This window comes from Cebidichthys violaceus, unplaced genomic scaffold (assembly GCF_023349555.1).
Source record: "Cebidichthys violaceus isolate CVI_PGR_0920_01 unplaced genomic scaffold, fCebVio1.0.p SCAF_17, whole genome shotgun sequence".
NCBI lineage: Eukaryota > Metazoa > Chordata > Actinopteri > Perciformes > Stichaeidae > Cebidichthys > Cebidichthys violaceus.
In genome coordinates, this window is record NW_027176340.1 from 4,031,475 (window position 1) to 4,057,444 (window position 25,970).

Below are 25,970 nucleotides of genomic sequence, written 5' to 3' on the forward strand. Positions count from 1 at the left end.
CAAACTATATATATATGTGTGTGTGTGTGTGTGTGTGTGTGTGTGTGTGTGTGTGTGTGTGTGTGTGTGTGTGTGTGTGTATATGTATATATATATATATATATATGTGTGTGTGTGTGTGTATATATGTATATATATATATGTGTGTGTGTGTGTATATATGTATATATATATATATATATATATATGTGTGTGTGTATATATATATATATATATATATATATATATGTGTGTGTGTGTGTATATATATATATATATATATATATATATATATATATATATATATATATATATATGTGTGTGTGTATATATATATATATATATATATATATATATATATATATATATATATATATATATATATATATATATTATATAGTCTGATGCCTGTTTCAAAGTCTCTTAGAGGCCCATAAAGACAGTTCCCCACGATCATCAGTAATTGTCGAGCACGGAACGATAACGCAAACAAAATACCAGTTAGACAATCTTTGCCGTTTGTCTCAACAGCTAAGTTTGGAAAGTGTTGTTGTTGTTTTTTTTCCTCCTCTGCACGAAATGTTTGTGTGGCAAAGTTTACTTAAGTCCACATCTGTATACACTCATGTACATCCATAGAAAGCTAGAACTGTGTTCACTCAGCGACGTAGTGCTTTGACCCAGAGTGTTGTTTTTCCACTGAGGATGGACAAATAATGACACTGTGTCCAAAACTTAGGACGTATTGGGCAATTGTATATTTTTTGACCGGATTATGGTGCAAGCTGAAAGATCAGGGAACTAAGTTTTTTTTAATAATTCGTCCTTTGGGGACTATGAAAATCTGTACCAAAGTATGAAAATGTCAAGCTCATGGTGGCGCTAGAGGAAACTTCTGTGGTTCACCAAAGTCAAGACGAGACTGAGAACCGTGAAAATCTGTACATTTGGGGCCAATCTGTAAAGGAGATGTGGAGATATTTCCCTGACCGAGTGAAAAGCCTGACCTGCTGGTGGCAATTTCATGCCCATCCACCTGACAGCTGTCAAGGTATTTAACTACATACCACATATGTCAACCTGCTGGTGGTGCTAGAGGAAAAGTCAGAGAGATCACTGAAATGAGTAGGTTTCATCCTCTGGCCACCACGCATGTGCGTACAAAATGTCATGGTAATCCATCCAGTAGTTGTTCAAACATTTCAGTCTGGACCAATGCGGTGCACCGACTGACCCACATTGCTTCGCTAATAATAATAAACATTTATATCTGTCTCTGGAAGATATTAAAACATGTAACCCTTTAACCACAAGAAACTTTAGGAACAGGATTCTTCCCTACTTGATGTTATAGTAGATAGAAAAAAAATACAACCAAATGTATTTCTTCCAGCTTTGTAAATCCTTTGGACTCCATACAATGTGTTGAGTCCCAGCCCATAAATTCTCCAAGGCTCTGAATCTCTACCTCCGCAGTAGGAGTTGGCTGACTCCTCTGCAGATGGGCCAAGCTGATCTTTGTTCATACAGGCCCAATAACAACAGACCCGGTGCGGTCCGTGTGGAAGGTTGTTTCAAACAGCTGTTAGTCAGACGTTGGTCGGTCTCTTTCCACGGAGGTGGCTGGAATGACTTCTGTCTTTTCCCCCCCTACAGAACGATGACGGTGGACACTGCTGTCTGGTCAACAAGTGGAGCACGTTTCTGAAAGCTCGCCTCATTTGCTCAGTGCCTGGAGCTGACGGCGTCGAGACGCACTTTGATGAACTGAGTGAGTTATTGTTTTCCTGTTTAAGAGTCTCCCTCCGTCGCTGACCCTTTCAGAGGATCTATGGTGCTTCCTTTTATCTCTAGACATTCATACACCCCCATCCCCTTCCCAGATGTGTCCTCTGTCCACCACCTGTTGATCATTTAGTCAACGTTTGTGATCTAAATATTAACTCCAAAACCCAAATATCTAAAATATTTCTTTACAGATCATATTCCACAAATCAGGGAGCATATAATGCATCTGCTTAGAGTTGGCGTGAAGCACGTAATGAATACGTGGCAGATGGAAAGTGGGAATTCTTACGTGACCGTGTAACTACAATTCAAAACGAGGGTCTCCAGATGGACCTCTCGTTGACAGACTCAGTATCAACAACTTTCTCATTTACACAGTTCCCTTCACACTTTGCCCTCCCTTTGCTTTGCATACTTTCACCATGATGTTACAGTTTTTAAGGCCTTCAGCATTAGCGTCTACTCAGATTTTGCTACAGTGTGTGTGTGTGTGTGTGTGTGTGTGTGTGTGTGTGTGTGTGTGTGTGTGTGTGTGTGAGAAACAACGGCTCACTGCACTGGAAGGACTCACACCCGGCAAACCGGCGTTTACAGCAGCATGTGTCTGCTTATGTACAGCAATGCTGGGAAGAATCCCATGGAAGCTGCAGCTTTAGATTAACGTATCACTGACTCATACATGTTAAGCTTGACATGTCTATTCCTTTTGAACACCAGCATGGCTCCAGTAGGTAACATCCTGAAAGGTAACATCCTTACTGTAAGACCGCACTGCTTTCGAACACCATCCGCATGCTTTGCAGAGAATTTGTATTTAAAGAAATAAAAAAAACAAACAAAGAGATTGTAAACCAAATACACACACACGCATACAGAGTAATCAAAGAGGTAAGCAGCTGGCATCAGTCCCACCCCCCCCCCCCCCGGATCATCCCGGCCTGTCCGTCATTCACATGACTGACAGGATTAACAAGGGATTTGTAGTATCCTTGAAATTCCGACTGGTGGTATGAGCAGTAAATCTTTCACTACTTTCCTCTGGTTTTTGCTGCTCAGTTTTAGTAGAACATGTGCTCAGTGCACAATATTCACTGATGGAAAGACTGAAGTCATTGTGATTTCAACTGCGAGCTTGAATTTACTTACCGGCACCTCACTTTCCCTAAATCCTGCTGAAGAGATGGATTCAAGCTAAAACTCGAATGGATAATGCTCAATCAAGTTTAAAGTCTTCTGTCAGGCAGCTTTTTAATGAAATGGCAAAAAAAAAAAATGAAGTAGTGTAAGTGCCACTGAATACATCTCATGGCCCGTAATGGCAACAAAAAAAGGAATTTGGAACGACTACAATGTAATGCACTTTTCTGAGAAATTTGTCATTAAACCTTTTTGTACAAAATAGAATAACGTTTACTCATGTGGCATCATTTTGTGGCACTTAACGCTCCCTTGCTGTGGGACAAATGCTAACCGCTGCTACAACGTAGCGCTTGTATCGATAACCACCTTTTACTTTTTACAAAAAACAAAAGCTACACAGAGGTAACACCTCCCAGACTCTTCTTCAACTGGTGGACAAGAGTCTTGTGGAACGCACAGTGTCTTTTAACACGGTTGCGTGGTACGGCCATTCAAATTAAAGGCCAAAAAACGACAGATGCCACTAAGCAGCAGGCATGTACTGAATACCAAGAAGAAAGCTCTTGATAAGGGATCTGTCCAATCCATCGTACCCACAATTTATGCTTCCCTCAGGACGACGCTTTAAACTGCCTCAAGTCACCAAAAATGTCTTCAAAAATATCCTATATCTAAACTATCAAATACATAGTCAATCACTTGCACGAATAGCTGCGAGCGGCCGGCTCAGCCGTCCAGAGACGTTTTTGAGGCAATAGAAATGCTCCCGATCTCTTACTCAGCCCTTTAAAACGTTGCACTTGAGCACACCATTTAGATCACAGCTGACGGTCAGCAACATACACATACCCTTTTAAAGAATATATTCTTCTATTCCTATTTTCCCTATATATTGTGGCAGTATTACATAATTCACCCAGTAACTATGCACCCTGCACAGTTTTGAGTTAGATGGGGAGGAGCATCTCTTATTCCCGCTGTGATGAGGCTTTGCGAGTTGCAAATGTATGTTCTGCATTAAGAGCGCTCGGTGTCAGTGACAAAAAAAAAAACGAGCTCCTCTGGCAGCGTCGCTGCAGTTCTAGTCGTCTACCCACGGCACAGCAGGTCAGCTGTAGTTTTAGTGCAGACGAGCACTCGCGGTGAGGTCATTGTGAGTCCTGGGGCGCGGTGTAACATCCCACAGCTCTGTGGTCGGTCTTCCCACAACCACAGACCGTCTGGTAGAAATGCATTCTGTCTCCAGTGCTGCTGGTCCTGATGGAGCCCAGCAGAGGCTTCAGAGTGGTTTGTATGAAGACTCGAGGGAGAGAGAGTGGAGTAGATTCAGATGGTGAGGCACAGTCGGGGCTAACGGAGGAGAAAGCCTTCAGTGTTGCACCGAGGGATAGGAGGAATATAAAGACGGAGGAAAAGACACACCGACGCTAGAGAGATGAAAATGTCTGCCAGACAAAAATGAGAATAAATGTGTGGGCGATAAAGTTTTATTGCCTTTTCTGAGATTTAATTATGAAGGGAAACATTTTTTTTCTTTCATTGAGTTATGTTTCACTATAGTCCACAAAACCCCTTTTATTCTCTATATGAAGACGCAGGTCGTTTCTGTTTGTGTTTCAGTTTTCTCTATAATTTTTCTTAGTGGACATTTCACCAGCATATTTTAGGAGCACATCCTTAAGGGGGGTGGGGGGGGGGGTGTCAAGGAGGTAATGATATACTACCTGTAATGATTTGACAGGGAGTATTCACGGGATGGAAGATGAACTGAGTGCGTCATACACTTTCTCTTGTTTCTACTTTAAAAAAAGCAACCAGAGATGTTTCTCTGCTAATGTGATGTCGAGAGCGTCTCAAAGACCGTTTCTGATCTGACACGTATCAGAAGCTATAGTTGCAGTGACGCAACTTGTTCTAGTTCTCTGCTGATTTATTTCTTTTCTCTTTCGACGTGCTCGTCCTGCAGCCAAAGAGGTCTGTAAAACTGGCGTCAGATGGGTTATGAATTTCTTCTTTGTCTGCCAAAAGTACATTTTTGCTTTAGTGTGCAGCCATTACCTGCCCTGTTCATACCTTGGCATGTAAGGTCTTTTTCTGAAATGATTTCAAACTCAAAAGAGTTTGATTTTGCAACTTTGCAACCTTTGTTTTCATACAAGTCGTGTGAATTTAAGCTGGTTTTGTTTTGTGCACACTAGATAAAGCGAAGGCCATACAGATCAAATCATGTGTTGTCACATTTCAGCCTCAATTCTACATGCATAATTGTTGCTTAACATTTTGTTCTTTCACTTAATGCTTCTGAAGTTGAGTCGGGTGATATTTGAGGGATACATCTGAGAGGACGGCTCTGCTGACTGTGGTGTGGAAGATTAATGTCTTGCCTCTAGCTTAACGGATAACAATGAAAAAGATCTCAGGTTATAAAACAGAGGATGGGATTTCATGCCTCTTTGTTGTAATTGGTGTTTTCTAAATACTTTTGACTATAGGTTGTTGTTGTCCTTCTCTTTTCAAGGCAATTTTAAACCTTTCCACTAGTTTCCAATTGATGCACAGCATTAAGTGGACTTGTGTGCTCAGATGCAGTGTTGTTCTACTCGACCTGTCTACTTTAAATGTATTCCAGTTTTCTCCTATATTGTTTTTCCTTGCACTTTTCTCTCATTAAGCCATCAAGAGGATACGCAGGGTTCACAACAGCCTCACCCCCGCAGTCACTGGATGCATATGGCTCCTATTAAAGTCATGTTTCACCAGAGATCTCTATTTCACTTGTATTCCCCGTTGAGACTCAAGAACTGTAGTTTAAGCTTTGGAAGAGTTTGGATTCAGGATCTCATTGAGGCTCTCGTAACCACAATTCATGAGGTCTCCCTTTGCCTCCCACTCCTAGGAAGCAAAAGGTCTCCGTATGTTTCAATTACAATTATTTTGGGTTGGAACCAAGTGGAATTAAGCCTTAGGATGATTTGATACAAGACACAGACCCTAATATTGACTTAATGCACCATGTTTTCTTTGCATTTTCTCCTTCTTTAAACGTATACTTCACTGCATTTTAGAGGGAGCTATTGTGTTTATTACTATTCTTTTGATTTTTACAAACAACAACATATGAAAAGCTTGTTTAATGCAATGCATAGTTAGGAATTAAACCAGTTTGGCTGTGTCTCCTTGCAATATGTTTCAGGCGTGTACGAGAGAGTGATTTCCCCTTTTAAATGTCATTTGAATAATTGTTTGAGGCACAAAAGAGGTCAAATTATCCAATATTTCACAAAAACAGCAAAGGGGCCAAAATATGAAGATGTTTTTTGGAGCTGAATTTCTTTCTTTTTCTCTATATTACCTGTTTACTTGTAATTGATTATTTTCTGATTGTCAATGTACTTTCACTTAAGGATCTTAAGTACTTTCACCGCTGCTTTTCATGGTTTGTGCCTGTGACTAATTACTATAAATGATGTCTTCATCTTTTAGGGGATGTGTATATCCAGCCAACTCAAGACACCAAAAATCCTGTCATCTATGGCGTCTTCTCAGTTTCAGGGTGAGTGACTCTCTCAAACTCCAAACTTTCATGCAGTTTGGAGGGAAAGTGTATTTTGGTTTTCCTCCTGCGGTTTGTGTTCATTTTCAGTCAGCCTGACGTTGTCAGCGCTCCCTCTGATATTGAGATGCCGCGTTGCGTATGGCCTGTCAGATTCAGGCTACAAAGACAAAGGCTGCGAATCTGGAGCCCAGAGGGAGTCGCGCTCGTCTCAGAGGCTGCGTGAGCCTAAAGTTCCTCGTAGGTCAGGCTTGATAGCAAGTTGTCATTCAACACACAGCATTAAAATTCAAGGAAACCCAACCAGACATAAATTGAGATTCTGTCTGCGCTCAAGCAGGGAGAGGAACGCACCGAGTCATAATAAACATGTCTTGATTAATGTATTTGAGAAACAAATACTGTTATTGTTCCATCTTCCCCTCAGGCATCAGGCACGTTTAAACCCAGCTGATAAAAACACACGCAGCGCTAATGATAGATCCCCATGACAGGAGTTACAAACATGGTACACCCACCACACAGCAGCAGCAGCCTGAGCTCTGGCGATCCACTGCAGTATGTGGGTGTTTGTATGTCAGTGTGTCAGACAGCTTGACTCTAGTTGAGTCGGCTTGAGAGTGTTTGTGCGTCATTATGTTTCATTTCGTTTCTGTAAGAGGCCAGAGTACGTGGGAAGGAAGTAGATTCTAGCAGCCGCAGAGAGCACCCCGTAGTAATTATCTCAGGGAGTGAGTTTATCTGTGTCCCTCCAGCCGCTTTCTCTGCGTGTTCACCCTCTCTTCTCCTGCCCTCCTCCAGAGCTGTGTTCAAAGGCTCGGCAGTGTGCGTCTACTCCATGGCTGACATCCGTATGGTCTTCAACGGGCCTTTTGCCCACAAGGAGGGGCCCAACTACCAGTGGGTGGCGTACACTGGGAAGATCCCTTACCCACGGCCTGGCACTGTGAGTTATAAACAGTAAACAATCATGAATACGCCTCCTCCCATTACACACTAAATTGTATGTCATCCTTTTATAAGAAGTTTTTACTGCTTAAGGAATTTGGTGAATTGCAGGGTTCACAGTCCTACTTATTTTATCATTTTTCATCAACAGTGTCCTGGAGGCACTTTCACCCCCAACATGAAATCCACAAAGGATTACCCAGACGAGGTAATCAACTTCATGAGAAACCACCCCACCATGCACAATGCTGTATACCCGGTGCACAAGCGCCCCCTGGTGGTCAGAACCAACGTGGACTACGAGTTCACCACGATTGCGGTGGACCAAGTGACGGCTGCTGACGGGAGCTACGAAGTGCTCTTCCTGGGCACAGGTCGGTGATCTAAGCCTTTAGTTGACATTATGTGCTGATTATCCAGTCATCCAATGGTCAGTTTGAAGTTCGGTAACTCTAAACCGTTGGCTCTCGTCTGCCAGGTTCACACTCGAGCAGCACAAACCTGCTTTGCTTTTTAATCATAGATGGGTTCAATTTAGGGAGTTCTCAAACCAGTTTTCTGTTAAACAGACATCTAAGTAGATAGATGAAAGGAGTGCAGCCTAAGCTAAGGCTCAAAACATCAACAGGGCCGCAGTTGAGCTTCTGTCCTGTTTTGCAGATCGGGGGACAGTCCAGAAAGTGATTGTCCTGCCCAGAGACGACTTACAGATAGAGGAGTTGGTCTTAGAGGAAGTGGAGGTCTTCAAGGTCAGTCTTCTGAACTTATTCTATTTACTTCTTCTCTCTCCGTCCCTCGGTCTCTGTCCTCTGCCATTGTTTGTTGTCTGAGGCATAAAAATAAGACGCAAAATATTTCTTGTCCGCTCATTGAAAGCTGTTGTTAACTGTGTTACTGCAGGTTCCCACGGCAATTACCACCATGAAGATTTCATCCAAACGGGTATGTTGTTTAGAAGTCTTACATAGTCATTAATTCCAATAAGAAGATTATATCATTTTGGTAAAAATTGTCATAATTTACAACAAAATGTGGTAATGCTTTACTTTACAGTTCTCGTAGTTTCAGTGAATTCGTAGGAAGGTTCTTGGAAAAGTCTGTCATTCGCTGCTTATTATATGGAAAATGGACACCGTGTTAAAAGGATTTACAGGTCACCATTTCAGCTTAGCGTAGAGGTGGCGTTGAGTGGGAGTTTTCAAGTCAGGGCACAGCTGAATGTGCGTAAATGTGGAATTCATCTTAAGGGAAAAATACTGTACATATAGCTTGGAGAGTAGTGTTTCCAGTGATGCACTAAATTCCTCAGGAAAACAACTGCCTGCTTATAAATTCAACACAAGTAACTAATGTCTTAAAACTTCTATTACATAGTATACCTTTTCATTTTTAACCCTCTTTCCTTTCTTTTTCTTTTTTTAATAGCAACAACTGTATGTGGGATCGGTCTTGGGGGTGACCCACCTGGCTCTCCATCGCTGCGATGTCTACGGTGAGGTCTGCGCTGACTGCTGTCTGGCCAGAGACCCGTACTGCGCCTGGGACGGCAAATCCTGCTCCAGATACTCTTCCTCACAGAAGAGGTGAGAATTAAGATAGTATACACTGGCATGCATTGGCTACGGCACTTGTTTGTGTCTGTTTAGAACAATTCCGTTCTTACTATACTACATAACGCGTAATATTTTCAAAATATGTTGAAGTTAAGCTTTTTATTTTTGATTGTTGATCTGACCCCTCTAGACGGAGCCGTCGGCAGGATGTGAAGTACGGCAATCCGATCCGCCAATGCAGAGGTTATAACTCAAACAGTGAGTATTAGGACAACTTTGCATTAAGCCCAGACAGTACACACACACAATTTGGGAAATAGCAATTTTGTTGAAATTATTATTTTGCCTCTGGCTGGTTATTCTAATTAATTTCTTACCATCCATCCATCTATTTCATATAATTTCTCAGTAAGTAATGCATCAACTATATTCCACATATTGTTTTATAGCCAATAAGAATACTCTGGAGACAGTTCAGTATGGGGTGGAGGGCAGCACTACGTTCCTGGAGTGCCAGGCCAGGACTCCTCATGTGTCTCTCAAGTGGCACCTGCAAAAGGAAAACAGTGACAGGAGAAAAGAGGTGAGCAACGCTTTAACTGTAAAGCAGTTACGTTGTTTCAAATGAATGAATGCCACTGAATGAATTTCACTTTTAACATCTTAAAAATGACAGTTTTTGAATTGCCCTTCTTTCCAGATTCGCTCAGAGGGCCGCATCCTAAAAACAGAACAAGGTCTTTTGATCCGCTCACTGCAGTCCTCTGACAGCGGCATCTACCTGTGCACATCCACAGAGAAGAACTTCAAACACACGCTGGTCAAACTGCAGCTCGTGGTCCTTTCCAGTCGCACGGTCAACAACGTGTTGGTGGAAACGGGCAGTCCGGCCCTGCCTCCACTGCAGTCCAGTGCCTGGACTCCGAGCGCCGGTCAGTATAAAGACCTGCTGACCATCCTAAGCCAGCCGGAGATGGGCCTGATCAACCAGTACTGCCAGGATTACTGGCAGCTTGGAGACGTCAGCCTCGGGGACAACAAAGCCAAAAGCCTGAAGGAGCTGAAAGAACAGAAGAAGCCTCGCAACCGTCGGCATCACGATGAGGAAACAACTCCCGCTGAGACATGAAGAGCTGGACAATGCGCCTCATCACACTCCCCCAGTCTACCTTTCCACACCACCTCCTAAACACTGCAACCCTCCATTCAGGGGAATGACTCCAGTTAGAAAGATGAAATGATCTTAACGGACAAGACAGATACTGCAACCAAAAGCAACAGCATCAAACAGTTTCTATGTAACTGTTGGGGGGAAAAAAAACACAATATTTATTGTAGGTTGTAAAAAGTAATTCTTTGTACCTACCTAGAAAACATGTTTTTTTGTGAATAGGTAAATTTGTGCAAATATTGTTGTATTATTGTTAGTGTTTATTACAATGTGTTATTATGTTGAGAATATCTTTATGTTTGGTGTTTTTGAGAAACTGCAACAATAACCGAGGACTTTGGGAGTATTCACAGATGGACGACATGTATTCAGAAAACTGTTACAGGCGACCATGTTGGATCACTTGACTGCTGGCAGTATTCAGTGTCTAAGCTGGAAGTCGAATCGTTGGTTCAGAGAAATTCTCGAACTTCCCTGAACTTCCTCGCCAGAACTCTCTACTGTATATCAGACAGTTTTTTTTTTTTGTTTCACTGCAAGATACGAGCTGTTGACAGAATAATCGCCGCATTTCTTGGGACACAGAAGAATAAAAGAAATGCCAACGGACTGCAGCTGTGACAACATATCACAGTCAAACAGTCGCAGGTTAATGAAAGGCCCTCTGTGACAGGGAAGACGTCTCTCCTTTTAAAGTTTGTGGTCCAGCCTGGCCTCGAGTAATGATGTTACATCAACCACCCAAACTCTTCCAAAATCCGTTGCTGCCAAGTGTTTTGTTTATATGTGAATAACACATCTCAATGTTGTATCCTTAACAAACGTGATCTTTGTAATAAGCTGTGTTTTGGGGGAAAAGGGTCCTTTAACGGCACAAAAGCTGAAAATATAACATTGCCTTCTCTTTTTCCTCTTTGGAGATAAGAAATTCCAGCAGGCAGCTATATGTGAGTTTGTGACAGTTTGTGATTTAAGAAAAAAAAAAAAGAAAAAAAACATAAGACACAAAGCACCTTCTGTTGCCAAATCGGTAATCTTGATAAAACGGTAGATACTTCACATGTATCTGTGGCATATGCAGTATATTCATATAAGGCAGAGCATGTAGTTTGTATGCTCAAAGGTTGTTTTTTTTTTTTTTGGCTCTCAATGAATCTAAAGGTTGCATTCCTGCCAGTTTCATGCTAAATATTGGTTTCTCTAAGTGAATATTTATCATTAATCATGTAAATGGTCTACGCTTCTATTAACTATTAGCAGCGACAAATGGCTCTGTATTTTCTATATCGGCTGGCTAACAACAGTCAGCTACTTTTGTCAACCCAATGCAGTGCTATACTGCTATCACAAAGTATGTGCCACATGCGTCACACAAAAGTTCCATACAGTGAAACAAAAGTCACAACCACCAAACACGCTGATCACCACTAAACCTGAAGGGAAACATGTACCAAAATCTTCAGAAGGTGGCTTTTCATTGTGCATGGCATGTACAGTGTAATGTGTATGGTATTTGTCTAAAATGCTACGTTGCTGTGGATGTCAGTGAATGTCTTTTCTCGTTGTGGGAATATGAAAATACTATCAGTGCAAGAAAGATGCTGAAAGTACAGAAAGGTCAGATTGTGCTTTTAGATTTAAATCTCTCTCTCTCTCTCTCTCTCTCTCTCTCTCTCTCTCTCTCTCTCTCTCTCTCTCTCTCTCTCTCTCTCCCTCTGTATGTCTCTTGTTTTCTGTTTTTTGTTTTTTTTCTCCTCTTTTCTCAAATTTGCATATATTTCAAACATGTGCATCTATTTTAATTTCCTCTGTTTGGCAGACTTTGCTCTGGGTCATTGAGGTAAAGTAGTGTATGATATAATGCACAGTTGGTGTTATTGTAATGTTTAAAAAAAAAAACCCATCTTTTCTTCCTCATCAATGTTGCTGACTAATAAATTAAAGCTCTATATTTTATAATAACAGAGGTTCTCTTTTGCTGCATAGTCTGAAGGGTTTGCTGTGTGATGTGTGTAACACACTGACTTCAGTGCTGTTTGTGTTACTGATCCACAGTGATGGAGGAAGCAAACAGACCCTCTACTAAAGTACAAGTAACATTACCACACTGTAAATACTCCATTACGAGTATCACCAAGTAAATGTCTTGCATTGTTACTTTATTTAAATAAAAGAATATAATTATCAGCTAAATGTACTTGATTATCAAAGGTAAAAGTACACAATCATTTGAGTGATATTCTATCCCACATTAGATCATGTTTTCATATTACAAACTTAGCTGATTAAGATGAAGTTGTTAATTAGACGTATATTTATTGTTCTATTACATTTTATCATGTTTTATAAGCTCATCTGTTTTCTATTTGTAAAGAAACTACAGCTGTCAAATTTGGCACAATATTTACCTGAGGAAATGTAATAGACTATAAGTATAAAGTGACATGAAATGGAAATATTCAAGTACCTCAAGTAAAGTATTTGAGTAAATGTACTTTGTTGCATTCCACCACTGCTGATCTGCAGCAGGGTTTCCATTCACAGTAAGGACTCAGACGGACTAAGGAAAGGAGCGCTGTAAAGCTAAAGTGATATATATTCCCAGAGCGTTTACAGCGGTAACGTTACTGTAAGTGTGAGACAAACGTTGTGCAATGCTAGCGCACAGTTACTGCACACGCATACATACATAATTGAAAGTGAGTAGATTAGGATCCTTAACCAGCCTCAGATTGAGGTCAATGAGATCTGTCAGGTGAACCTGCAAAGCTCTTTAAGCACTTCAGAGCTCACCCTTCAGTCTGCAGTATCTTATGAGAAATGTCAGTTTGTCTCCCTTCATTTTGGGACTGGCAGGTGAGGGCATGGTTATTTAACTCAGTGACCCCATTTTGCTGAGCGTATTCTTTCGTTTTAATCACTCTATTTGACCTCTTTGCAAAAGTGGGAGTAAGTGTGGTCTTACGTTTACTCCCACTTCTGGTTTACTGCTATTTTGGTGCTGATGTGAGATGAATCTAGTTGGGATAACCGAGTTCCACAGGCACACTCAACGCTCAGGACCAAGTTATTTAGCTTCACGTGCTTCTCTTTTAAAGGCACCTAAGAACAGCGTAGAGAGATAAGCACTTGAGCCGATGTTCATCTTCCGCTGAGCGCAGCAAAGTCCCCCTAAAGGTTAGATCAGTCCTGCGCTGATGTATGTCCGCCTCTCCTCACACCTTTGGCTCTGCCCTAAAACAATCCTGTCCTTGTGCTCCATTGGCCCGCCTCAGTCAGGTGGGCAAAGGATGCCCAAAATCCTCTCCTAAGACAGGAAAATACTCAAACATTCGCCAGTGTTTGCTGCGGCGCAGTTGACGGCACCGGTCAGGAAGGAGGGCGATCAGCTAGGACCTACTTCCATTTTTCCTGACACTTGGCTTTTTTGAGCAGAGGGGCCCAAGCCGGGAAAAAAAGTAGGATGGGGGCTGGAGCGAGCGTCGAGGAGAAACACTCCAGAGAGCTGGAGAAGAAGCTGAAAGAGGATGCCGACTTGGATGCGAGAACCGTCAAGCTACTGCTGCTAGGTAAAGACGGTCATGTTGGATACAATAACAGGAAACTTGGGTAACCCCCATGGTGACACTTATTTTAAGGCCTCATAAGGCCCCATGGTGAGGCTATACTTGACCTTAAATCCAGTCTATGGGACATAATTATAGCTGGTTCATTACTTTGTCTCTTGTAAAATCTTGGTTTAATCTTTATTTCTAAATTATCAACACGGACAGATCTTGTGTGACGTAACTTCGTTATGGATGGACCATATTAATCAGAACAAACTTTAAAATGTGCTTAATTTCATAGTTTAAAAAGCCTGTTTGTTTATATTAATGGTGATGAAAACCAAAAGCGTGTTTGAGTTATCTAAAGGCTTAATTACCTGTGTCATTGAATTAGACACTTTAATAATCACTCAACTCAATCCCTTGTTAATCCTGAAACAACAGGTCCTCCAACACAAAAGGCTTAACCCTGAAGGACACAGATATGCTACTGTCCAACTCAAACAGGGCCTGTGGCTGTAGCATTCAAATACAATAACAGGCACTATGTAATCAGTCGATTGAGGGGGGGGGGGGGGGGATTAGTATGTTCTTTTAATTTAAAAAACAAAACGTTTACACCCAAATATCTTAATATTGTATCAAGCAATGTTTGATTATACTATACTGGTACAGTCGGCATATTATACTGCTCTGAATATCTATATTGTTTCACGCTCAGCTTAATCATCTCCTAATGACAATGTAGGTCAGGGCCGGGGAAAGTTCCACCTGACATCAGCTTTGAACGAAGATTAGACCTGAAGTAAGAAGTATTATGACCTGTTGCGATCCTCTATGCCATCGCCTGCAGTTGATATCATTAATATAACACACAATGTAAATAACAGCACCAAAACTACAAGACATATTTTTTCGAATTCCTTATAAATTCATTTTGAAATGAAGTTTGGAATAAAAGCATAGATGTATCATTTATTGCAAATAACGACATTTATTGTTTTTCTACTCGCATATAGGTGCTGGAGAATCAGGCAAAAGCACTATTGTCAAACAGATGAAGTAAGATATTTGCACCAAAGCAGTGTCTCATTTCCTGTCCAACAGACAGTAAATCACAAACTAATGCTGTATTTCCCCAATCAGAATTATCCACAAAGATGGTTACTCACTTGAAGAATGCTTGGAGTTCATTGTCATCATCTACAGCAACACCCTGCAGTCCGTCATGGCCATTGTGAAGGCTATGAACACACTCAATATTAACTTTGGCCACGCCGATCAGCAGGTAACGGCTGAGAAAGACTTCAGTGTGTTTTGCATAATTTGATTTCAGGTTTTGTAGCAGACTACTAATGTTAAGTTTATGTGTCCCTGTCCTTTTGCGTCTGCCCTGCAGGATGATGCCAGGAAACTCATGCATCTCGCAGACACCATTGAGGAAGGCAGCATGCCTAAAGAGTTGGCGGACATCATTTTGCGCCTGTGGAAGGACACTGGCATACAAGCGTGCTTTGACAGGGCCTCGGAGTACCAACTCAACGACTCCGCCGGATAGTGAGAAATCACACAAGCTGAGATTCAAAATGATCCCGTTTTTGTTCGTCATTGAATGACTTTTATCTCCCCTCAGCTACCTGAATGACTTGGAGCGACTGGTCACACCAGGCTACGTGCCCACCGAGCAGGATGTGCTGCGATCAAGAGTGAAGACCACCGGTATCATCGAGACACAGTTTTCCTTCAAAGATCTCCATTTCAGGTCAATCAGTGCAATATATTTCTCAACGGGATGTTAGCAAGCTACCAATAACTCATCATCGGCGCCACCACTGTGCTGCCTTGCAAAGATACAATGTACGCTTGTTGTTTCCGTGCAGAATGTTTGATGTGGGTGGCCAAAGGTCAGAGAGGAAGAAGTGGATCCATTGTTTCGAAGGTGTGACTTGTATCATCTTCATTGCTGCTTTGAGCGCCTACGACATGGTGCTGGTGGAGGATGATGAAGTGGTATGATAACAGTACTCTATACAATCTGTCTCTTTTCTGTCAGTCAATAGCTGGTTAATTTGAAAGGTTCTTGGCTGGGACTTGGTAAAAATCACAAGTCTTTTCTTTCAGAATCGAATGCACGAGAGTCTGCACTTGTTCAACAGTATCTGCAACCACCGCTACTTCGCCGCCACCTCCATTGTGCTCTTCCTCAACAAGAAGGATGTATTCGTTGAGAAGATCAAGAAGGCTCACCTCAGCATGTGCTTCCCTGAATACGATGGTGAGGTTCATCAAAACACACACTGTAATTTGCCGCACATTTGAGGCCTTTAAAAAATGGTTTCTCTTCATCTTGACTTCTTTCGCAAAGGCCCCAATACTTATGAGGATGCTGGTACCTATATCAAAATGCAATTCTTGGACCTGAACCTGCGTCGAGACATCAAAGAAATCTACTCTCACATGACCTGTGCCACAGACACAGAGAACGTCAAGTTTGTGTTTGACGCCGTAACCGACATCATCATCAAAGAAAACCTGAAGGATTGTGGTCTTTTCTAAGAGCAGCGATGAGAAACCCAACGAAGGTGAGTAGAGTTTGCACTGTATTGTAATGACGATTCAGATTCAAACTTATAAAGTTTAGAAAACCAGCTTATGAAACTTTCTTTTTCTTTTACAGGGTGATGTTGTAGCCCCGTCACATTCCACAAATCCCCTCTCAATTCAAACTGAGGACCGAAGATGAAAACCATCCCCTCAAAAATAACGAACACAAAAAAAAAGAAAAAATTGTTGTGTTCAAAATGAATTTGTAGCTTTGACCAAAGACTTTGGGTCAACTGGGACCAGAAGACAGCTCTTCAGTCAGAAAATCCTGTGCAGACTTCAGATGAGTTGAATTTTAGTCAAGCTAACTTTTCTCATGAGTCTCTTGAACTCATCTTTTGGAGGTTTATGCAATCTGTAGTTAAGACATCAAAAGCTTCCGTCGGTGATTTCTCCTCACGTGTACTAATGTGAATAGATGTCAGGCTAACGCATCTTTGCTCAACTAACTGGTCAGTATACAGCCAGAAAAAGCAAACAAAGAGGGCCTCACCACCTGCAGATGCACTTCGACCCGTTAGAGATTTTAAAGAACTTGTCACTAGAAATGGCTTTTATGTACAGAAACTCTGCAGCACAATTTGAGACACAATTCTAACAGTTACGAAATGGAATTTTGAAGATTTAGAAAATGTAACTTTTTGCAATAGTTGAAAAGGGCCAGTGTAAATAATTAAACTGTTTTCTATTGGACAATCCATGAAGCGTGGCGATACCCTGTGGATCTGTACCACGGTAGAGCGATAGATGAACTTTAACTATCCTGTACAGAAACAAATATTTGTAAACCTTCACTAAACATATTAAAGCTTCTGTAGAAAACTTTGTGTAGAAAAAGAGTACCTTCCCATTTTTCACCAATAAAAAAACAACACAGCAATGTCTTGTTCATAATTAGTTATTTAATATTTCTGTTTCTTTTTAGCATTATAAAACCACTCATGTTTAGAAGTAACCAGCCTTTACCTTACATTTCTGACAGATTAAAGGCATAATTTGACATTTTGGGAAATACACGTATTTGCTCTGTTGCCCAAAGTCATGTGAGAAGATTGATACTTCTTTCAAGTCTGCAAGGTACATTTTAAGCTACAGCCACCATCTCTTTACAGCGGTAGCTTAGCTTAGCTTAGCACAAACATTGGAAACAGAGGTAAACTGTTGACTCTCTCCACCAAAATCTGCCTGCCATCATCTTAGAAGCTCACAGAATAACACGTTCTTGTTGGTTTCTTCTTCTTCTTCTTTTCTTTTTTTCAAAAAAAAGGTAGCCCTTTCCTCATTTTCCGTTTTTTGTGCTAAGCTAACCTAACCAGCTGCTGAGAGTGGATTACCATACCAGGGAACCATTTCAGGACTTGCGCATCTATCTGCAATTTCTTGGCTCAAAACTCTTCCAAAGTCTAAAGTGAATAAGCGTAATCCCCAAAATGTCACACTATTTATTTCTCTGAGACAGAGAGGTTGGGGGTGATGTCAGCCAATTTCAAAAAAACTCAAGAGATATCAGTCCTGTGGCCTGGAGCAGTTTCGACAAAACTTGAGACTGTGAACAGCTGTCTCCCAAAGCCAAAGAAGATGCCGATGCTGTGATGTAATCGAGCCATGCAGCTTAGAGCTCTGCTGAGCTTTATAGACACTCAGGTTGTTCGGTAAAATATCAACCAGCCCAGAAGAGATACGTCAGTATCAGTACACGAATCAAACATCACAGTTAAGGAGACGTCACACAAGGTTTCTGTCTGTTTGGAACAATAATGAATACTCACAGTACAGCTGTACTTCAGTTCAGTGCGGTTATTCTTTGACCTCAAATAACCAAGTTGGAAGATTTGCAATATAAATACCTAAGGCATTGTACGCAACAACATTTCGAGAAAGTGTTTTTTTTTTTTTTTTTTTTAATGAAAGCATTCATTGATTTCACGTTTTCCTTTTAACCCTGAGTTCTAACCACATGGCAATTAATGAGTATGATGGTGTGCAATTATGTGACAGAGAAAAACAGCAAATGGAAACCTCCATCTACTCTAAACAAGAAGAAACTATGCAGGAGAGTCTGTGTACTAATACATCGGACAGAAAAATGATGGTAAACAAACACGTTTCCGCTCATTAACATAAAAAAAAAATACATTTTATGGCTTGTTTTGTTGTGTCAAAAAAAAAAAAAAGACCTTAATGTCATAATCAGTGTAAAACAGTACATACACATGGAATGACATTTATTGTGCAATATCGACAATGGCTTCAAAAAATAAAATGTTCTCCAGAAATAATATGCGCCGTTCCGCATCCCAAGAAAGTTCAAGAAAAATTGAAGGCACTTTAAAAACGTCATCCTGAGCCTTTTTCTCACCGTCATTGTTTGTTAATGCGCAGCCCTTATTTAAAAGCACTGATGTAGTCGAGTGAATCAACTGCGAAGAGGCACTAATCATCGTGTTCCGAGAGACATTTTGTTTTTATAGGCTATACATTGTACATGTGTGGCTAGATGGCACTGTTCCCAGTAACGCATTATGATTCACAGCTCAGCTGTAATAACTAATATCCATATCCATACACACACACACACACACACACACACACACACACACACACACGTAATTCTAAAATCCACTTGCACAATCTCAATTCATCACCAGGCAAACGATAACGAACTATGACTCCTCATTTTCCTGCACCTTTGTTGACCACATGCTCACCCACCAAACACCCGCACAGACTTTTAAGTAATACAGCAAGTGACCAAGCTGCTTTCTCAGGTTTCCTTTAGCGTCAGCTTCCTGTCTGGATCCGGAGCAGCGGAACAGATGGGACGAGGATTTTGACCAATGAGTGGATCCTTTTTTTTTTTAAACCTCACTGCAGCCACACCTGGAGGGGGGGAGGTGGGGGTGCACTGAACGCCTTTCCATGCATCGTCTTCCTCAGAAAAGTCCCACCATGTGATCGATCTGCCTCATGTAGACGCTCTTCAATGGCAGAGTGTACCGTCGCTCCTCTGGGATCCTGTCGCACTGTTAGAGAGAGAAAAGTAAGACGGAATGCATTTGACGGTCAAAGGTGCATAATATGAGATTGGGAGCATTTTGGATTGCCTCTCAACAGCTCTCAACAATGGCGGCGCCGTGGCCTGCAGCTCATAACTAACGGTGCTAACATTACCAATGTGCTGACAGAGCTATCAGTGTTTACCTGAGTGGGGGGGGGGGGGGGGAGTGGAGCGGGCAACTACGCTTCCGCGACGACACTGTCGATCGGGTTATCAGCTGTAACCGGCGCATGACAGCAGTGCAGCGAGGTGGCCGTGAGCTAACCAGTGGGGCACGCTCCCGTGCACTAAAAGCACATGCGGCGGGCCTGGCTATATAAATAAAAGCAAGGAGAAGCTCGAATAACAACACACACAGAGGAAGAGTGACTTCATTCTCTGTTCTGATAGACATCACTCCCCTATAGCTTTACATTGCAAATGTTGTTGTTTTTTGCTGCTATATTAATGCTCTGAATGTCGTACATTCCTCCTTGAAAATGCACAATATCGTAACATGTATTTTAAGATCATCATTATTTTATTTATTTTTTTAAATCACAACACAAGAGGCTGAAGACGAGGACGGTGGCCTTACATTGCTGACGTTGCTTGGTGGCGGCGCCCGGTTGTTTGGCTCTCGTTCTGCCAGCACTCCCTCTTCACAGGGAAACAAGTCGCTCCACTGTTTCTCCCTGAAGCGCTTGTCGATAGGCACAAGATGGCCCTCTGTAGTGAAGATGTACTTGTTGTCGGATTTGTGAAGTGGGTTGTCCTCGTCAAACAGCTGCAATGCAAGAGAGACATTTGGGATGAGTTGAGCCAAAAAAAAGGGCCTTGAACTGGATTCTGGCCGATGGCCTGGTGTTACCAGCAAAATCAAATATGGATTTTTTTTTATTGATATTTTTGATTCCAGCTCGTCAAATGTTGGGATTTGCTGCTTTTATCTGGTTAATATAATTGAAAACGACTGCTTGTTAGAACAGAACAAGCTATTTGAGGATGCTGCCTTGAACTCTGGGAAAAAAAATGGTTTCTGAGATTTTCTAACAGTTAAGCCATTAATTAAAAAAAAAAACAAATGAGATCATCTCTAAATTAATCTAATAATGAATCTATAAATACCCAAATTAGGTTTTTGCTTAGCTAGAACAGAGTAGTGTGTGAAATTGTACCAGGTAATTGACTCTAATTGACTTTAAATCCAGGAAAAAATAACATTTTGTCAATTGCAATAGCTTTTTTTTTCCCACAACTATCAAAACTTTACAACATTTCTAGAATCATATATAACACATTTCCATCTCTGGCATGCTCAGGGTGTTACTTACCAGGTAAAGGTATTTGCATGTCTCACTGAGGAAGAAGCTCTCCATGCGATCCTCTTTGGATTTGTCCACGACATGGTGGAGAGTGGCATACCCACATCTGCAAATGAACAGCTCGGCTCAGCTTATAGCATCAAATCATTGTAAACATTTCCAGAAAAAGGTATTATAAATATATTCCACACCTGACTTTGGTATTTTTCTCAAGGCTCTGAAGAATATCCATTCCAACATGCAAGTAGAAAGGATTTTTGGTCGCCTGTGGGAAGGAAAATAACTCTTGAGTAGAAGATAACGAGCCGCCACCACCACCACCACCACCACCACCAGTGCGGAGTTACAACGGGTCAGTACCTGGTACAGCAGATAGGTCGACTCAGCCAGCTCTGGTCTCAAGGGGTAGAAGAGCACATCAGGAGCCTGCAGCTGCCAGTTGTATCTCTCTGGCAAAGCCCCAAAGCGCTTCCAGATGGCATAGTAGAAGGCGTGCAGGCAAATTGCATTATCTACATCACCATTCAGCACCTAGTGCACAGAGCGGCGACGCGTAACTATAGCTGAACGCAACAACACATGTTTTACACTTGATCATACGACCGGTCGCGTGTGTGTGTGTGTGTGTGTGTGTGTGTGTGTGTGTGTGTGTGTGTGTGTGCGTGTGTGTGTGTGTGTGTGCGCTCTCACCTGCAGCCCAGGAAAGAAGGCCTGAAGGGAGTCGATCCAGGTGTTCATTATTTCACCGCTGAACATGTTGACATTAACATAAAGAGGTGGGTCGCCCTCTCCTTCATTACACGACTCTCTCCTGGAAAAGCACAGCGGCAGAAGAGGGTTCACATTGTGAAACACTACTCAGGTGAGTGTGTCTACTTCTTCTCCCCCCCCCCCATCAACATCCAAATCTCTTTTTGTTTCGTTCTTTTTTTTTTTTTTTGATACAGAAGCAACCACAGTGTACCTTACTTCCTTCCGCTGTTTGCCAATGACCAGCTAATCTAATATACTGTAGATTGTGTCCCTTGCTCAAGGGCTATTCATTAGTGGCCACTAAGGTGGAAGAAAGTGTTACGTTTCTTCAGAATTCAGCTTCCCACATCCACCAGTTAGACAAACAATACACCCTCGCATGTTTTCTCTTTGTTTGGCAAATCCTTGCCACCGAGATTAATTTGCAGAGCTGAGATAACTTCCCGTCTCAGGCGCGCCCTCATGTGAAGCTCCCAGTCCCACCCAAACACACTCTGTGTCGCATTCTGTCAGCGTGGGACTCACCCTCTCCTCATGTGGCTCTGAATGCTCTCATAGGCAGCTTGGAACATCCGGTGGTCCTCTATCTCACCAAACAGGATGTACGATTTGAGCAAGTACTCGTAGAAGGAGTCCATACCAGCTCCCAGACCGCTCTGTTTGCCAACCCACTGGCCTGTTTGGATATTAACTACATTCCCTAAAGATTTACAGAAGAAAAAAAAATGCATCAAATTCTAGGATAATTGTAGGCACCATATCTACACGTTGTAGACGGAACCACGCTGAGTAGTAGCTTTAATAAAAACAACAAGAGGAAAGCGAGGGAAAAAGGAGGAAAATCTCTTTTTGCCTAACAACACAGGTGTGCTTACCCAACAGGCCGGTTTCGTTGCTCCTCAGGTTCCACAGCGCTCTGACGGCTCGCCTGGCCACCCACTCAAATGTCGAATCTCCAATCAAGCGGCTCAAAATCCCAAACTCCACCAGCAGGGACCCAGCTCCTGCAGTACACGTCTCATTGATGCTATCGGGAGGAACTCCAGTCTTCAGGTTCACCTGAATTTTAGACACAAATCAATAAAGATGCTGAGTGACATTCCAATCTTTACAGTAGGGTTCCTAGGAGGTCATGGAACTTCACAACACATGAGAACTACTTCGGGCTGTGCTATGACTGTTTGGGTACATTGCGTGTGTGTTAGCAGGCATCTGGTGAAATAATGTCTAACAGCCTCACTCACCCTGGGGTAAGGAATGCCTGTGCTGGTGTTCTCAAAGGCCGGCAGTAAGCGGACAGCCAAGTCATGAGCCAAGTGAAGCAGCTCATTATCGTAGCCATCAAAGCCGACCTTGCCAAATGGATGTTTCGGGTCCGTCAGCAGGATGTGAGATGAGATAAGGCTTCCCAGGATCCTTCAAAAAAAAAAAAAAAAAAAAAAAAAAAAAAAAAGGGGAACATTACCCTGGGCTTCTACACAGAAACAGGTTCTGAAAGTAAAAAAGTTTGGAAGGCATTACGAATTACTTCTGAAGTAAATTCAAAAGTCCAATTAAGTCGATACAGACGCAATCATATCATGATCAGCATCACGATTACGAGCATGTTTTTGCTTTACAGATTTGCATCCACAGCAAGCTGGGCCCAAAACAGCAACATTTTGTACCTGATGTTTGCCTCGAACACTTGCACCGTCGAGTCCTTGTCAAAAGACACGGTGTCTATAACCAGCTTGACAGCCTTCTGGAACTCTGTCACGTTGCCGAGCACCTGTAGAGGAAAAAAAACACATTACACTGCATCAACAGGTTTATCCGGTCGCACGACTACTGAATGGCTGCCAGGTATTTTTGCTCAAATTTCTATTCTCATCATTATAGATAGCAACTATTGTGGAGAAGGTCCCGTTAAAACTTTGAGCCGTGAGAATGAAGAGCTCTGCCTGACTTGCGGGACGTCGTGGGACGTAAGGACACGGCACAAACTTACCAGCAGGGTGTCCAAGGTGTCAATCAGGGTGAGGGAGTAGTTCCCCAAAGCGTCGTTTATGTTGATGTTTGACCTGAAACGGAAGCAGCGGAACAGACTCAGTGGTGTCACCGCAAAAGAGGGAGAAAAAATTCAAAAAAAGATCACAATAGAGAGAATATTTATAGAGACTGTTGGTTAAACCTTTGCACTACTGTTTATTTAGTTGATTTAATATTATTCTGTTATTCTATTCATTGTGTATATAGTGTGCATTTTTTATATAATATCTTTACTCTGTTATTATAATTGTATATATTGTGTATTGAAATGGGCATTTCTTTTTTTTTCTTTATATAATAAGATTTTTACTGTAAGCTATTGCTGCTCTGTATCCTATTGCTGCTTGCAACTAAACAATTTCCCCTCACGGGATCAATAAAGTTACTATCTATCCATCTATCCATCTATCCATCTATCTATCTATTTTAAATCCAACGACAAAGTGGACTGTTTAGATGTGAATGCAAAATCTTCAGAACAACAGAAACATACCAGGTTGACAAAAAAAATGTGGATTTCAAGTTTTCCTTTTTGAATAGTCTGACACCACACAACAATTTAGAATACTAACACAATCACTAAAGTTGATCTGAAGATAAAGGGCGGTTATTCTCCCTCGTTACATCATTATTATCAGTACAGGCTCACTGCAACTAATAATTATATCCATTATCAGTCAATCTTACGATTATTTTCTCTATTATTTGGTCATTAGATCTATAGAAACGTTTAAAAAAAAAAAAAAAAAAAAACCTGTATACCGTACATCAAGATTACTTCTTTTGCTTGACCGACTGTCCAAAACGCTAGAAGCTGGAATTGGGGAACGTAAAACATCTTAATCTCAGTAAGCCTTTTATTTATGTTTTTGTCTTTAACACATTCCATGAAATGACTGCATAAGTATCACTTTGTATACAAACCGTTGACCCTGAAAGTGTGAGATAACAGTGTGGGGAGTGAACCTTTTGATTTGATATTTTAGTGTAATTCTAGTCTTTCTGTTTCAGTGTGCGGCTCAGGGGAATACCATGCACAGGTGTTTCAACCGAAACAACTGTGCTCCCCTGAGCGGAACATAAGAACTGGGTATTATGGTATGCAAACACATCTTGCGCTTTCTGGATTTCCTTGAGAGAGCTCGAGAGAACTTTATTAACCAAGTAGCTAATCGACATAGAATTAATCTAAAAGTATTTGGCCAGTAAATTAATCATTAAAAGTCATTTAAAAGTAATTTCTTTAACAAAAAAAGCCAAATATTTACTATTATTAATTAATATATAATTATAATTAATAAAATAATCGTTAGTTGCAGCCCTTGTGTCTTTTTTTAACCCTCTAACTTCATTAGATTTCATATTTCCACAAGGTATAATCCTAATCTCACATGAATGGGAGGTGATGAAGACATTAAACAGCTCCTTAATGTGACAGAAACCCCCCTTTTTAGGGATCCCAGTTAACTGTACTGTCCAATGACAAAGGTGTCTGAATGGCAACCTGTCCATTACTGAGCAGCAGCGGGCAGCACTGAGAGCAGCGCCAGGCTCGTTTGATTATAAAGTGCATGCAAATAGTACGGTCTGCAGAGGACAGTTAGGATGTAACTGTCGGTGTGTCCCGCAGCGTCGTGCACGTCGACTGCAACCACCACCACCACCACCACGAACAGCACAGCAATGAATTCACGTGTATTAAAGAAAACATGAACCTGCCGGTGCAGACAAATGAGGACGGCTTTGAATGACTCACGGGTTCAGCACGTCTGGTCCCCTCCCCTCACAGTCAATGGGATTCAGTTCGTCCTCGGGAAAGGCATATTTCATGTAATTGTCGTACCCGAAATAAAACATTTCTTTGGCCATGTCCTTCATTTTTGCTTTCAGTGTGTCCGGGAAGGAGCTGTACTTCCGGACGTACTCGTCCTTGTTGCCATCGAAGAAGCTCAGGTAGGACCTCCTGGGTGACGCCTCTGCAACCTTTGCACAGGTGGTCGCCGCCTCTTCATGTCTGTGGCCGTGTATCCGTTGAGACCACGAGTTACCCCTCGGATCGGTTCCCTTCTCGTCCCTGAATAACAAGTCTAATTTGTGCAAACTGAAACTAAGTGGGAAGTTGAACCCCAAGCTAACGTTAGGTCCGAGCCCGAACGCTAGCCACAGCACACAGCTGAGAGAGAGTCTCAATACGACCAGACCGACTACTAATGACCTCCATTGCATATTTGCCCCGGCTCGATCTTTAAACGCATAATTTAAGTCCACATAAGTCTGAGGGATGCGCGACTGTGAGGTCCTCTGTGTGTCAGGTTGAACTACAAGAACAGATAGGCTGCGGTGATTCCACCCAGCACGCTTCCTGTCAACAGACCAGCCCCTCCCAGATTCTGAGCCGTGATTGGCTCTTCCTTTGTGTCGTCACGCACAAAACCGAAGCGAGCTCGTCCCGCGATTGGCGCAGAGCTGTCAATCTCCTGGTGGCGTTTCGTGGCAGTCCTGACGTGTCTCAGTTCAACTTCTGCGCCAATAGAAAACAG

The 25,970-nt window shown here is 41.9% G+C and overlaps 3 protein-coding genes across 3 annotated transcripts in view; 2 read left to right on the forward strand and 1 right to left on the reverse strand.

Annotated features, from left to right (window-relative positions):
* sema3fa (sema domain, immunoglobulin domain (Ig), short basic domain, secreted, (semaphorin) 3Fa) overlaps nucleotides 1-12,319 on the forward strand; it is a 50,746-nt gene extending 38,427 nt beyond the window's left edge. The window contains exons 10-19 of the mRNA XM_068712194.1: nucleotides 1,636-1,750; nucleotides 6,391-6,460; nucleotides 7,262-7,406; nucleotides 7,560-7,782; nucleotides 8,069-8,157; nucleotides 8,309-8,350; nucleotides 8,834-8,991; nucleotides 9,152-9,219; nucleotides 9,411-9,544; nucleotides 9,662-12,319. Coding sequence (XP_068568295.1) covers nucleotides 1,636-1,750; nucleotides 6,391-6,460; nucleotides 7,262-7,406; nucleotides 7,560-7,782; nucleotides 8,069-8,157; nucleotides 8,309-8,350; nucleotides 8,834-8,991; nucleotides 9,152-9,219; nucleotides 9,411-9,544; nucleotides 9,662-10,090 — 1,473 coding nt within the window. The 3' untranslated portion in view covers nucleotides 10,091-12,319. The remainder of the gene's footprint in view (nucleotides 1-1,635; nucleotides 1,751-6,390; nucleotides 6,461-7,261; nucleotides 7,407-7,559; nucleotides 7,783-8,068; nucleotides 8,158-8,308; nucleotides 8,351-8,833; nucleotides 8,992-9,151; nucleotides 9,220-9,410; nucleotides 9,545-9,661) is intronic.
* A 1,222-nt stretch (nucleotides 12,320-13,541) lies between these two features.
* On the forward strand, nucleotides 13,542-17,062 carry gnat1 (guanine nucleotide binding protein (G protein), alpha transducing activity polypeptide 1). The gene is made up of 9 exons (XM_068712196.1): nucleotides 13,542-13,701; nucleotides 14,700-14,742; nucleotides 14,827-14,968; nucleotides 15,080-15,237; nucleotides 15,314-15,442; nucleotides 15,561-15,690; nucleotides 15,802-15,955; nucleotides 16,046-16,262; nucleotides 16,358-17,062. The coding sequence occupies exons 1-8, from the start codon at nucleotides 13,596-13,598 to the stop codon at nucleotides 16,234-16,236; spliced, it is 1,053 nt and encodes a 350-aa protein (XP_068568297.1). The 5' UTR covers nucleotides 13,542-13,595; the 3' UTR covers nucleotides 16,237-16,262; nucleotides 16,358-17,062.
* A 104-nt stretch (nucleotides 17,063-17,166) lies between these two features.
* Nucleotides 17,167-25,787, reverse strand: edem1 (ER degradation enhancer, mannosidase alpha-like 1). Its single transcript, XM_068712197.1, has 12 exons — nucleotides 25,187-25,787; nucleotides 23,390-23,462; nucleotides 23,067-23,170; nucleotides 22,644-22,815; nucleotides 22,275-22,458; nucleotides 21,925-22,099; nucleotides 21,337-21,457; nucleotides 21,007-21,177; nucleotides 20,838-20,911; nucleotides 20,656-20,752; nucleotides 19,920-20,108; nucleotides 17,167-19,307 (listed from the first exon to the last, which is right to left on the reverse strand). The coding sequence occupies exons 1-12, from the start codon at nucleotides 25,654-25,656 to the stop codon at nucleotides 19,218-19,220; spliced, it is 1,920 nt and encodes a 639-aa protein (XP_068568298.1). The 5' UTR covers nucleotides 25,657-25,787; the 3' UTR covers nucleotides 17,167-19,217.
* Between the last annotated feature and the right edge of the window lie 183 nt (nucleotides 25,788-25,970).